The 14,825-nt window shown below is 37.5% G+C and overlaps 1 protein-coding gene across 1 annotated transcript in view; it reads right to left on the bottom strand.

The window, feature by feature from the left end:
- LOC139731977 (uncharacterized) overlaps positions 1-14,825 on the bottom strand; it is a 171,424-nt gene that overhangs the window by 43,565 nt on the left and 113,034 nt on the right. The window contains exons 10-11 of the mRNA XM_071642886.1: positions 10,805-10,954; positions 7,637-7,672 (exon numbers count right to left, since the gene is read on the bottom strand). Of these exons, the coding sequence (XP_071498987.1) occupies positions 7,637-7,672; positions 10,805-10,954 (186 nt within the window). The remainder of the gene's footprint in view (positions 1-7,636; positions 7,673-10,804; positions 10,955-14,825) is intronic.

The raw sequence follows: 14,825 nt of genomic DNA, 5'->3' as shown, positions 1-14,825 counted from the left end.
CCTCAAAATAACATAAAGAGTGTCTTTGGTCATCGGCTAGGCAAAATGAGTTTAAGAAATATTTTGTTGCAGAAATTGAGAAGACAGCTGAATGAAAAAAGATCAAAGAAATGAAGACAAACATTGAAAATTCTGAATTCATTGTCCAACAAATTCAGGATCGTTTTTCTGCCACTACATGAATATTACTGAAAGTGATGAAACTATAATAAATGATGAGCTGTATAAGTGTGCTTTCTACGACCACTAATCTTTCTGCAGAATCATGATTTGAGAAATGCTCAGAAATTACGAATGGACATCCACTTGCCACACCCATATAGCAGACAGCCATGGAATTAAATCTAAACTCTTCCTTTTTTGGAAATTCACTTGAAAGAGGATCAAAATCTTTAAGTATCAAGTATGTTATCATAAGATGGCACACGATGGCTTTATCACAGGAAGTTCATGAAAATGAATCCTTCGCAGATATAAAATATTGAAAACAGCCTGACTTCCTGTTTATAACATCCCCTACCAAAGCACCTCTCAACATGCACTAAACATGCAAACGATGACAAGCAACACAATTTGTACTGTATACGCTATAATTTTTGCGTACATAAATTTTCGCGAATTGCCGCTGTCACACATTTTCGCGAGTGGTTAAATTCGCGATTGGGGGACCAGAGAAAATATGAAGTGGCAAAGAAAGTGTGAATTTTCAACTTACTAGCAAATAAGAATGATACTAGTTATACACTGAATGAAAAAAAAACTTACCAAACTCTGCGAACTAGTAAGTTAGAATTCAACATTTTTGAAGTGGTTAAGTCCATCGCGCTAGATTTCGGACGAGTGGTCCCCTTGCAATAATGGATTGGCTCTCTACAGTATTCGTAAGTAGACGTGGAGGTGCGTAAACAAGCTTAGCCAGTATGGTCTGTTCGGTAAGCCGTGACATGGCATACTAGTACTGAAATGTTCGTATCATCAAGGCAAGGGATTCATTTTGGAAGGTAATATTTTCGCGTGTTGTTAATTTCGCGAATAGCTCCCGACTCGCAAAATTCGCGAAAATAAAACCCCCGCGAAATATATAGCGTATACAGTAATTGAAACTGAATAGGCAGAAATTTGTCATGGGCTGCATCTCAACTCATATTACAAAGGAAACAAACATTCACTTTATGCCTCTCAAGTCCCATCTCCAATGAAAACTGATTTTCCCACAACTTAAAGTTGATTATGCACTAAAACAAACAAACAAAAATCCATGGAAAAATTAATGAAAACAAACATTCTTTGCTTCTTCGCTTTTTGTAAACAACAATAACTGACTTTTATCTAATGTCATCTACTGATCTGACATAGATATGGTCAGCAGCATACATGTAGGTATTAACACTTAGCAACAAATAAAAAGACAAAATGGGACTAGATGAACATCTGGTAAGGTTTATTAAGATGAGAGATCGGTGATATAGTATAGCAATGTGGGCCTTCCCTTACTATGTTTGTAAGTCTAAATTCATGGACACTGGCAAAAAGCATACCAAGGTAATAACTTAAAGGTGCTGTTAACCACTTGGACAGTGATTTAAAAAATGTTTGAGTTATCACATTTACAGCATATGTGTAGGTCAGTTGTATCACAAAACATCCTACCATATAAAAAGTTTGCAAGAAAGCCTAAAATATAAGGAGATATCACCAATTTTCTCAATAAACCATAACTGTAGATGGTTTATTCTAGAAACAATTTTATTATAACTATTGTTCACATCTTGTATAATTAACAATATCACCTAACATTGATTACAACTACTGATTTTATACATTTTTACATTGGCTGTTTCTATCCCTAACTAACATTTTAGAAATATTTTGAAGCACTAAAGTTGGGTTTCTGTTTCATCTGCAAATGGTAAATAATGTCTTTAACATGTAGGGAGCTGTCACCTTTAAAGGAGTGCTATTAATCTCAACAGACCTCATCACCATATGTCATCCTGGATGAAAGGGAGAGACGGTTGCTAGGTAATGAACCGTGATGGGATCACATCCCCTGATGACATGGAGGTCAGTGCCTCCTTGAAGACATCCTTGGGTTTTCTTACCATCATCAAAAACTCTGCAAATTTATCTTTTCTCTTTGATAATCATCAGATAGCATTGAACACTTTTACCTCAAGTCAGGTACAAAAGAAGGAACAAAAATGAACAAATTTTGCTTAATATTCTAACGATTTAAAAGAGATATTATTGAAGGATTCTTATCAAACACAAAATATGTGTTTCATCCTGGAATCATGCGACACTGACTATAAATTTTTAACAAAAGCTGGCCAGGGCCCTGTCTTATGAAGAGCTAAAATTGATTGTAGTTGATTTCAACTGTACGTCTATGGCAGACTGTGTGATAAGAAAATTTAAAATCGATTTTATCTTTTGATAAAACGGGGCCCAGATCTCTTTAATATCTCTCCCTCTCCGTCTCTCTCACTCCCTTTTTTTTCTCTCTCTCTCTCTTCTCTCTTACGCAGGTAGAGGTAAAACTCACCAGGTGAAGATAATGATTCATTTCCACCAGACTTTATGGTTAGTTAGCCAAGTCGACACAAGTCAAGATTATTCATACTCCACTCTACATCATTTATTCTTCCTCTTCTCCTCTTTCACAGAAAATATCTCCTTCACAGAAAATATCTCCTTCACAGAAAAATTCTCCATGGCTGCTTATTGTCAAAATGTCTTTCTGCTTTACTGGTTTTTTTTTCATACTACTTGTTAAAGGACAAGTTCACCTTCATAGACATGTGGGTTGAGTGAATGCAGCAATATTACTAGAACACATCAGTGAGAGTTTGAGCAAAATCGGACAATCCGTTAAGAAGTTATGAATTTTTGAAGTTTCTGCTCAGTCACGGCTGGATGAAAAGACTACTATAGCTTGTGATGTCACATGAGTACAACGATATCAAGAAAGAATAAAGAAAATTCAACATATTTCCATTTTTCTCGCATAACGAAAGAACACTCGACTTCTCTCTTTCAGAAGGCAGGGGGAATAATATTACCCTTAACATACGTCAGTAGCAAGTCGAAGAACTGTGCACTTTATTCAAAAAGTAAAGTTTTGTGAAATTCTCTTTTTATTTTCCTTATATAGTTGTACGCATGTGACATCATACACCGTAGTAGTCTTTTCTTCCAGCAGTGACTCCGCAGCTACTTACAATATTCGTAACTTTTGAATGGATTGTCCAATTTTCCTCAAACTTTCACTGATGTGTTCTACTAATATTGCTGCATTCTCTCAATCCTTATGTATATAAAGGTGGACTTGTCCTTTAACAACCATTTTCCTTTGACATGAGTATCAATGCCTTTCTGCCCCTGACCTGAACAAACCTTTCTTTTTGCTATACATTTTAGTGATGTAGCATTTCCAGACTGTCAGACTGTTAAAAAAAAAGAAAAAAAAAAGCTTCTGATCATCATTTTATCTCTTTCTGTTACAGGTTACTAATTACTGTCTCACATCTGTCTGTCTCTTTGACTCCTTTTGCTCTCGTCTATTCTCAATCATTTTTCCACCTTGTCCTTGATTCTGTCCATTGCTCTTACATTCACAGAAGTATGTCTGTCTGTCTGTCTGTCTGTCCGTCTGTTTGTCTGTCTGTCTGTCTGTCTGTCTGTCAGTGGAAATCTACATGATGACTTGCAGATGCCAAAATTAATTACCTCCCCGTTCCTCATGCCAATGACAGATCGCTTCATATTGCGTGTCTCCCAACAGAGATCTGGTTTCAAGTTCAGGCGGCCACATACGCCCCGAAAATCTATTAATATATCACCAACTGGTCTGTATACTAATCAGTGAAACAGAACGACATTGTGACAGTTGTATTAGATGTTAATGAAAGGTGGACCAGATGAGGACATCACTGATAGTACCTGACCACCCACCCATGCCAAGGTTGTTTGGCTCACGCTATATTGTTATACCTTTGCACGATTTATTTACTCTTGCATGTATGAGGCCCCATTTTCTTTCTTTTTCTATTTTTCCCTCCAGCTAAAGATAATGTTCCTGTAAACAGGGACACCAAACAGCTTGATATAGATACACATCACAAGATCCATCATTCAAATGAATCAGGTGATAGAATACAGAACTGGCATATCCTCTGTGATATTAACCTGTTGAGGACGGACAGCTTTTCCTTTAACATGCATTTCCCATAGACACCTGCCTGAGTATTCTTGGGACTGGTCTTTAACGGATTAATCAGGTGTACATGGGTATGTAGAACTGACATGTATGTTATAAGCCACAAATTTTATTTACTTGCTGGTTGATAGTGTCTGTAAGATTAGAATTAGCACTTTGCATGCCATGAGTGCTGATTGGCAAAGTGAAGTCCATAACAGGTCTAGGGCAATTACCCCCTGGGCAATTACCCCGGACCCTTACCCTAATCCTAATCCTGAACCTAATCCTTACCCTATACCAAAACCTAACTGTAACCCTAATCTTTACTCTAACCTTACCACTAACCCTGATACAGTCCACTGTATACACTGCCCAACAGTCTCTGGTACCGAAAGAGTTGAGGCCGTTTACCAAATATAACAGCATGTCTGACCATGTGAATGATTCACAACCCAGAAATGTCTATATTTCATCACAGTGGTGGAGCCAGTGGAATAGTTTCTAGAAATAAATACACCAGCAGATGGTCTGGAGTCTGGCTGCTAAAAAGTTAATCAACGGATTCTAGATCCTGTTACTAATTAACAGGTGCTACAGAGACAGAGAGAGGAAAAAGGAGAGAGCCTGAATAGGAAAGGAGAAAGGGAGGGGGTAGTGCAAACAGCACTGTCAGATTTATTAGTCAACTTAAAGAGAGAAGTGTCTGGACTTTAGAGTGACACCAGTCTGACTCCTCAATGAGTTGACCAATGGTCACTCCAATGGTCAGTTAGAATGACCACTCTTCCAAGAGCGGAGATCATCTAGCAAGACTTACTACATTCATCTCAGTGTTACAATCATATGAATGCATGAGCAGCCATACACTCTACATATACACACAACAAATATGATGCACCCTTGCTTGGGTGCCACACTTGTAAAATCATACAAACATTATCAACCTTCCTATTACAGTCTTTCCACACTCACTCTTGCTATTTAAACCCCAAACAAGATGAGCATTACATAGATCTGATACTTACTTTGATATTCCTACTAAAATATCTACACATATTGCAACATATTAAAGGAATGCCATTTCATCAAAATAAGCAAAATATGGTGCTAAAGACAAACAAACAAGAAAGCCAAAAATGAAAAGCAAGAGAATACAAAACAAACAAAAAAGAAGAGCAATCCAGAGTCACAATCTTTGTATGTTTGACAGGGATATTTCAACACTTCACAACAGCTCCCTCTACTGTTCAGTTCATTAGAATCCACACACCAGTGCCATGCACTGAGTACTGTGTTTGCTGTGGTCCCCATTAACAAGCTTGTCCTTTATAACATTAATGATAATATGCACATGTTATCCTCCATACCTTGTCCCAGAAAATAGTCAGTTAGATTAGGCAAGAACCAATAAGAGAGAAGACATCATTTGGTCTTCCCACATGCAATGGAAGCAAGGATTTGATTGGATAGGAAGGCTATCATAACTGAGACATTTTCCAGCAGGTTGATAAACTACATGTATAATGAAGAGATACATAACTGTATATTTGGCCCTCCACCATTTCATATACTTTCCTGTTTGCATCATAACAAGATTCATGAACAGCATTAGTCCAACATTTAGTGAAATTGTCATGCATGTTGACAATTAGACATTAACTCCCTCTGAAGGTTGTTTTTTTGTTTTTTCATTCCTGCCACAAATTTAGGCCATAATCGAGCTTCCTGTAGGTAGATCACACGACTTCTCATATAACGATCTCTTTCAGGTCTTTGATACCTGTTGTAACATGAAACACATGAACACGTCCCACTGCACTGAACATGGAAGGGTGTTCACTTGACCCTTTAACCCGTTGAGGACGGACTGATTTTGCTACAACATGCATTTCCCATACACACCTTCCTTTGAGTATACTCGGGACTCGTCCTCAACGGGTTAGAGACAGATTCATGCTTGCATCTAGCAATGGCTTTCCACAGACTCCAGTTAGAAATGTTTATGGATTTGGTCTTTAAAGAGTTACTGACGTATTGGTGTCTACATTAACCCATCGACGACGAGCTGAGTTTGCTACAACAACATGCATTTCCCATAGACACCTGCCAGAGTATTGGGGGGGGGGGGGGGGGGGGGGGCTAGTTTTCAACGGGTTAACAGAATTGTGGTAACTCCCCTACCAAGTGTGCACCAGAATTATCTGACTCCAAAAAGCCAAGCATTGAAGCATACATATGGGTTTATACTGCACTGAATATCAAAACAAATCCCTTTGTTATTCTTGGTGTGTGAGCAGCACTGGAGGAAAGCTCAGTGGGCTAGGGAAGGGGAGAGGTGGGAGAGGCAGGACCCTGGATGATGGTGTTTTTGGCTCACCCATATCACCAGGGTACAAACTGTACTTTCACCTTTCATGTGATAGCAGGCATGAACAATTGCTTGAAAGAAAACTACTTGTCATCTATTGCAACATGCAATTTACATCTCAAATTGAAAACAAAAAAAAAAGTGAAGAAAAAAATCTTTTGGAAGTCCACAGAGGTAATACAACTAGAACAGCTCTTAACAATGAAACAAATGCCAGAGAAACACATAATTTTTGTAATTAAGAAGCCTACCATCTTTTAGTAACATTCTTGCTCATGAATGCAAAAGAGAATTGTGGCACTGCAAAACATTAAAATGTTTGATACTTTGAGTAAAGACTTACAAAACGTAATGCAGTCAATGGTGAATAAAATTCAGTAAGAGTCTAAAAAAGCATGAAAATCAAACCAAGGAGGTTGATCAAACAAACACAGGCACACGTGATGGGAAGCGAGATTCCAATCCAAATTGAGCAAATACCAAATGGAAAATAGTGCTACACACAAAAAATAAATAAATAACAAAAGAGAAGCGAATTGAATAAATGTATGCTCTTCTTCTTGTTTTTGTGAATGACAGAAGTATAAAAGAGGAAAACAAATTAAAATCAATTAAAATCAAATAAATGTAGACAGTGATTTGACAGTCCAGTGCAATCACAAAGCTGAAATTTTACCAGAGAGAGGAGCTAGGAGCATGCAAAGAACACACAGTGCCCAAGCTCCATTGAATGAAACACACAATGCAAAACTGTACACAAAATGCATAGAGTGCTCATACACAAGATGCGGTGGAAAAAGAAAGTACCTTTGTGAAATTAGAATGTTTATAGAGAATACATTATAGGAAATAATTCATTAATTTTCCAGGTTCCACACAAACTGCATGCTGTGAAGAAGCATTCTTGTGAGATTTCTAGAAAAAGAATCTGTGATTCAGAAAATGACTTTTTTGTGTGTGTGTCTTATAATGTGGTGAAGTAATGATAAAATAAAAGTTGGGATTCTAGTTAATTTGTCAGCAAGCCTGGAATGGTTATTTTTTCTTCATTTCAATCCATGTCTTACCTCTGTCTCTTAGGTCTCTGGGATGCGTATAGAATGCTGAAAATGGTTCGATGGATAAATCATACTTTAAGCCAAACCCAATGAAATCAAATATTAAAATGCATGTGGAGTATTAAAACAAGATGGTGTGAGTACATAGGTATGAATGCATGTAGTATATGGTGTTGGCCTTGTCAATTTTAAATTATCACTTTGGCATAGGAATCTTTAAACTGATTCTGCACCAAATACCCCGCCAGTCTATGAAACTATGTAAATTTCTGTGTGCCCGTAACACGGGCCTTCCATTTTGTGGCCATTACATGGTTAGATATGATACCAACTTCCAAATAAGCATATAACAAAATATGGAAAATATGGAAATATCTCCCTATTCCAACAGATAGCTCCCAACATCTGTCAAAAAAAAGAAGAAAAAAAAAAAGATACCAGACCAACATTTTGTCCAACCTGAGGTCTTTTTTTTCTGATTCTTGAAAAATATACAAGCAGAAAAACCTGCTACTCCAAAATTGCTTTCTGGTATGTGATTAGCTCCCGGACATCCCAGCCATGATGAAACTAATATTAAAGCTCCCTTCGCTTTTCTGCTGTTGCCTAATTTGAGCCAGAGATGCTTGCTTTAAAGTAAAAACAACAATTTATAAGTGAGGCTTTCACATGGGGATGTTATTCCAAATTTGGAAACTACATTAAGCAAGAAGAGAAATGCAAACATTGCTCAGTGCAGCAGAAGAGAACATTAAATTTGTACGCACTGCATGTAGTGTGAACACAATTCAGAGCAAAGGAAAGCGTGTTTCCACTGGTGCCTTCCATGTATTCAAGACTTGGATTGAAACTTGAAACTCTAATCTTGCACTTCACATAACAAGCATAATTTGTTGCCACCGACCGCAAACCACATCCACAGTGAATCATGGGTGAAAGATTCAAACCCCAGCAACTCTAAATGTTGCATTAACATTTATGTATGGTAGGTGAAAAAAGAGAGGATGACACTCATGAGACATAAACCTGAGGATGAATCATCTCAACTTGGAGTAGAACTAGAGCAATTGGACTGCAGAGCAATGTCACTAGGATGTCACTGCCTTCTCACGCAATAACTGTCTTCCACTTTCATTATTGCCTTTCCCTTTCATTTTAGCTTCAATTAATTATCTTCACCTTTGACCAGCTGTACTGACCATAAACCTCCTTCACATCACAAAAACATTTTCCATTTGATTTCTACCCTGACAAAGTTGCATTAGGCCTACTACTTGTTTTTTCTAGCTCAAGTTATGGCTACAAAAGCAAAATTCAGTGACTTTTTCACCTTGACATTTCACCCTATAATTTCATTTCATTGTCCACTAATTCCTGTATTTTTATCTAAACCAAATTACCCTTGGCCATTCAGAGCTTTAGTCAGGGCTTGAAAATGATATTTTACACCAGAGTTTAGTGACCTTTCATCTTTAACCTTGTGGGATTTTGTCAAAAATCTTATCAAGCCATCTTCGCATCACAAAGTCTGCCTAAAGAGGATTTTTTTTTTTAATGCAGTATGAACAAGACCTGGGGCCCGTTTCATAAAACTTGTCATCAGTGACAAGTTGTCATAGATGTGACAAGCTACTGAAATCCTTGCATCTGATTGGCTGAGAGAAAATTTGTCATAGAAATGTGGCAGTTGTCACTGATAACAAATTATATGAAACGGGCCCCTGGGGTGTACAGATAAACAGACAGACAAACTGACCCCCCCCCCCCCAAAAAAAAAAAAGCATTATGTCTCTGGCACCCCCAGGGGTGCAGGCATGAATGTTAAGATTCCAAATTAATATTCACTGAAATCCTGTATCACTGAATTACAAAACACAAACACATAATGATGTTTCCAAAGACCATGCGTGAGGGAAATGCAACGAAGAATGGGATTATTGTATAAATTTTCAGCAAATATCTTCCTTCTGATTTATTATTTGAATCACTATTTGTGTGATGTCACATTCCCAAACTCTAAGCTACTCTAAATGTTACTTTATTGCGTGAGAAAGCAGTGGCATTTACAGCTATGTAATTCATGTACTTTTGGAAACCTAAAGATGTCCACTTTACCAAAGTATCTCGATATTCCAGTATTCATAGAACAATGCCCATAAATTGCCTCTTTGATTGACATATAAAAGAATGATGGCTGACCTACAAATGTAATTTGAATCATTACTTATCAAAAAGGGAAAAATTACAATTTTGTTCTGCCTGTCAAGAATGGCAAAACAAGAATCAGCTTTGGTGCGAAATGTAAGGAAGATTGTGAAACCAGGAAAGATTGGTAACTTTAATTCAAACATTTGCTTCACTGCCAGAGTCTCACTTAGTAAGTTTTGCAGCGTTTTCATCCAAGCAAGGCCTTTTGTAACAAAATCAGACTTTGGCAAACTAAATTATCCCTGGAATGTTTCGGTTTCAACTTTTAATCCAAAAAGATATATAATTTTGAAGTGCACAGTGGGGGTGGGAGGGAGGGGAGCACTCCCTAATAACTTTTCCTGTAATGCAAACTCCACATGGAACAGGTCAAAAAGTCAGATTTCTGCTGGGTGTCACATGAGTTGGGCAGCTTGACTTCAAAAGACCAAATTATCAGATGATCTCACTGACATGCCTATGCCTTTTGAATTGAAGGAAAGATTGAAGCATTCTCTATTTTTTTTCTTCTCTCTCTCTTCAAAGACCACATTACTTAAAGCACTTATTAAGTTAAGTTTCAAAGTGTATCTGAGAATATGAATGCATGCCAGTTACATCCATGTTCATGCTAACAAATTTCATTTCAATTTGATTGACATATCTCACAGAACAAGACTTCTTTCACTGACTAACATGGGAAATACTCATACAGGTTGGCCAACCAAAATGAACATGAAGCGATAGCCATGCAGGACGAGAAAGCCGAGTATAAATAGCCAATGATGGTTGGATAATGTCACTACAAGTGTGCGGGACACAACTTGTCAAAAGTTCATGCCGAGTGAAGTTCAATATAAAACCCATGAACACGGCAGCCAAGAAAACAAAACGTGTGACCAACAGTGAGTCAAACTGATAACAAAAAAACTTTGCATGACTTACTCCATGAGGAGAATAAAACAAAAACAAATGATTATCACTTCTTACCTTCTTCTGTTTTCTGTCTTAGACGAACGTCCGCTCCGCCAACGTTTGAGTTTCCCCATTTGTGCGTTGCCAAGAGCAACCGTATCAGCACGTTGGAAGTATCCAATTTTTCCCATTGGGTTTATTCCCTTCCACACTCCCGTGTCCTCACTGAAAACAGAGAGAGAGAGAGAGAGAGAGAGAGAGAGAAAGGCTAAATATACGGCGTGAATAGTCACATTGACATTTCAGTATTCAGTCATGAATGTCTTACTCACAGGCAATATACCACATTCCACTGAATTTCATCACATTGATTTTAAATCATCTTCTTAAAATGTTTCTTTGTGATGACAAGGAAGAAGACACAGCAGTAGAGGTACATGGATACCCAAAGTTATCATCACTCTGAATTCTACACCAGCCAAGCACTGAAATTTGCTTCACTGTTACGACTGTTATCCACCAATAGCGAGTGACGACTGAACCATCTAAACCTACAATCTTCCCCAAAGCTGTCGGCTTAAACAGCTGCTTTACAAGAAATTCATCAACACCTAATTCTTTACCTGACGGAGTTGAGCTTAGGCATGCCAAGTAAAAATCTCTAATTACAATTTCCAGCAAGAAAGGCACAGACAGGGCCACAGGTTCCCTCCTTGTTATCGATTACTTGTCAATGTTCCAAACGGTACATCCAATCCACCTGTCCAAGTATCAGATACGTAAGAGTGTACACTCTAACACTGTGCTAACTATTTATCAGTTGGCTCAGAATACGTGCAATCTGACATCACACACTAGCCTTAGTCATGGGACTATTCCCTGGTCCCAAACCAGCTGAACTTTGGATGCTGAGGCAGAGGAACCAGCTACTGTCATACCACAACCTTACTGGCCTTCTAAAGCTGCTATCAGCACAGAGAGGAACCAACCCAACCAGCCACCAATACATCCTGTACCCAAGGCCTGATAGCGCAATATATCCAGCCAGTTAACAAATAATCCGGACTTTGGTAGCACGCTGAGATAAACAAAGTTCATTTCTAAAGTCACAGAGTGGCAAAGATGGTGTTACCTTCGGCCCAATGCTGACGTCCCATGATCAATGTGTGACTTATGAAAATGAATAAAGAATCTAATCTGACAATGATATGGTGTACCTTGGATGTATATACTGGTGCTGCTTTTAAAAGCAGAAGTCAAATGTTGACAAGTCATAAATCTACTCTACATGGCTTAACGAGGCATTACCACATTACAAATTTTGGTTTGCTATTGTTGAAGGTCAGACTACCGTAAATTGTGGCTTCAGATTACATGACGTTCCTAAAATCCACTTGTTTTTTTTGTTTTTGTTTTTGTTTTTGTTTTTTTTTTTTTGGGGGGGGATTTCCAAACGAAGAGGTCATAGACTTATCAAACAACGTTAACGCAAGACCTTATAGTGGGGTGGCTTAGTGACAAATATACTGATAATCGTGACACGCCGGACAAAAGTGTCATTTTTTCCTCAGACATTTGTATATATATGAGGATCAAAATTAGGGGGTGCTCCAAGAAATCCGCTAACAGAAAAGATGAGAAAATGCCCTTAATTTGTACATAACAATAGTGTCTGAATTCAAAGACTATACACAGGGCATTCGCCAGGTTTCTGTACAATGCAATGCAATGTACATGGTTGCTAGTCTTAAAATTCAGACCCATAATACGACATATTGTGTGCATGTTTACAGTAATACACCATTTTTACTGGTTTTCCTATGGTAACAGGTGGTTAGTCTGTGTTGCAGACCTGAGGGAGGTGTGTTGGAATAGTCCAGTTTTCTTAAGCACCTTTTCATTAAATAATTTCCTATAATTTCTGGTAAAGGATTTTTTTAGTACTGTCTACCTCCTGTAGAGAAATGGCAAAGAGTGACATGTGACTCTGGCTCAGATACTTTAAATCTTGGGCAATGACTGAGCCAGGTGTAGGACTATGTCACAGTTCATTTTTTCTCCCAGAACTACTAGTTTACCAGTAGAAGAGCTGCATATTCCATTGAGAACTTAAGGTTTTGGGTATTGACCTACATATTTCCTAACAAATTTAACCCGTTTCCTCCAAGATTGTGTGAATTCCATAGGTTTAGCGCAGGGATTACCTGGTTCCCGTAAGCAATTTTTATAGTCCGCACCTCCCCTCTTTATATGTTTCTTATTTCTTGTGGGGGTTATTCAAATGTTTAAAAAGGTTAAAAGTCTATTTTCATAGATGAAGTTGAATTTAGACAATTTGAATATTTTTAAAAATATATTGATATTTGTAATTTCACTCATAAAGACTTAAAGCGGTTTGAATATTTTTGGTCTGATAGCTATGTATAGACATGTTATTAAAAAGTAAAAGCAATGTTTGATTGGTTCACATTATCCAAAGAGGGTGGGATGTAGTTGGCTGGTGAACAAAGTCTATGGGGAAGTTTAAAAAGTTGATAGAAATAAAACAAAATCGGCATAGAGCAGAATCTAAATCACAATATGATATGACAAAATTCCCGACCCCAAAGGCGGTTGATTCTATGATGCTTTATGTCAAAATACATTCCACCCAAAATACATGTGATTGATAGGAGGAAAAAGTATAGTACATTAAAAACAATATAGTTCAACTAACCCCATTAGTCGAGCAGCATAATGAAATGATTGTTAAGTTTTATCGCCTTGTCAATTGAAGATGATGTTACATAATGACAATTATCAAAGTCAGCTAGATCTACGAGTATATCAAGAAACCAAAAAGAAGGGGTGGGGTGGGGTGGGGAGAGAAGAATGAAGTAAGTTATTAGTATTTGTAGTTTTGGTTTTCAGTATATTCATTTTAATTTCCTTAATTTCCGTTAGGTCATCATGGATTGGAGCATTTGTGTACTAGTAATCTGCCAGGAACAAACACAAGAAAAACTTAAAGGTCCTATATTATACACTTTTGGGAGAGTGACTTGAAAAAAAAAATGTTCAGGATATCACATTTTATGCATAATATGTGTAGGTCTGGGGGCATTTCATGAAGCATTTTGTCCGACAAGTTGTCGGACAAATTTGCTCTCTGCCAATCAGATGCAAGGATTTCTGTAGTTTGTAACAGTTTGTCAGAAAAATATCTGACCAAACTGCTTCATGAAATGCCCCCCTGGGGGGCATTTCATGAAGCATTTTTGTCCGACAACTTGTCGGACAAAAATGCTCTCAGCCAATCAGATGCAAGGATTTCAGTAGCTTTTAACATTTTGTCAGACGAAATATCTGACAAAACGCTTCATGAAATGCCCCCCAGTTGTATCACAAGACATCCTACCATATACAGTTTTTGCAATCAAAGCAAACATATAAAGAGATATCAGTATTTTTCTCATTAAAGCATAAATGCGGACGGTTTAGTCTGGAAACATGTTATCATAGAAATATTGTTCACATTTTGTGTTATTAACAATACTTAACATTGATTATACAGATTCATTTTTTACAGAGGTTCTTTGTATCCGTAACTTACACTTAAGAATAATTTTCAAGCACTAATTTTGGGTTTTTGCCTTTAATTATCCACAAAAAGGAGGACTCAGTGCATAAAAGGTGTATGCTTTATTTTTGGAAAATGTTGAGGAGATCAGGAAAATAATATATATTGATGTAGATTTTGGACCTGAAGGAGCAGTTGAAGCATTTTTAAGAAACAATGCCTTGTGGCATCGTTCTTATCATCAAAAATTAATAATGGCAAACTCAAATGAAAATTGGAGGGGGGAAGAAAAGATGAACATAATGACATGAGACAGCTTGGTAAAGATTAAACGCTAAAATAGACAATGCAGCCTCTTTTCTCAGTTCATACTTATCCAGAGTGTGTGCTTTCTTTCCAGTACCGGTATTATTATTTAGATAGGTTAGGGGAATCCCTTTGAATTGTGTGATACATCATTTTAAAGCTTACAGTCTGCTCTTTCAGAATCTGTCCTTAAAGGACAAGTCCACTTTCATGCGCACGTGGATTCAGTGA

Source organism: Diadema antillarum, unplaced genomic scaffold, assembly GCF_040938485.1.
Source record: "Diadema antillarum isolate AM-2024a unplaced genomic scaffold, OU_Dant_1.0 scf00000002, whole genome shotgun sequence".
In the NCBI taxonomy this organism is placed as follows: Eukaryota; Metazoa; Echinodermata; class Echinoidea; order Diadematoida; family Diadematidae; genus Diadema; species Diadema antillarum.
The sequence above is the reverse complement of the archived record's forward strand: the minus strand, read 5'-3'. Positions and strand labels throughout refer to the sequence as shown.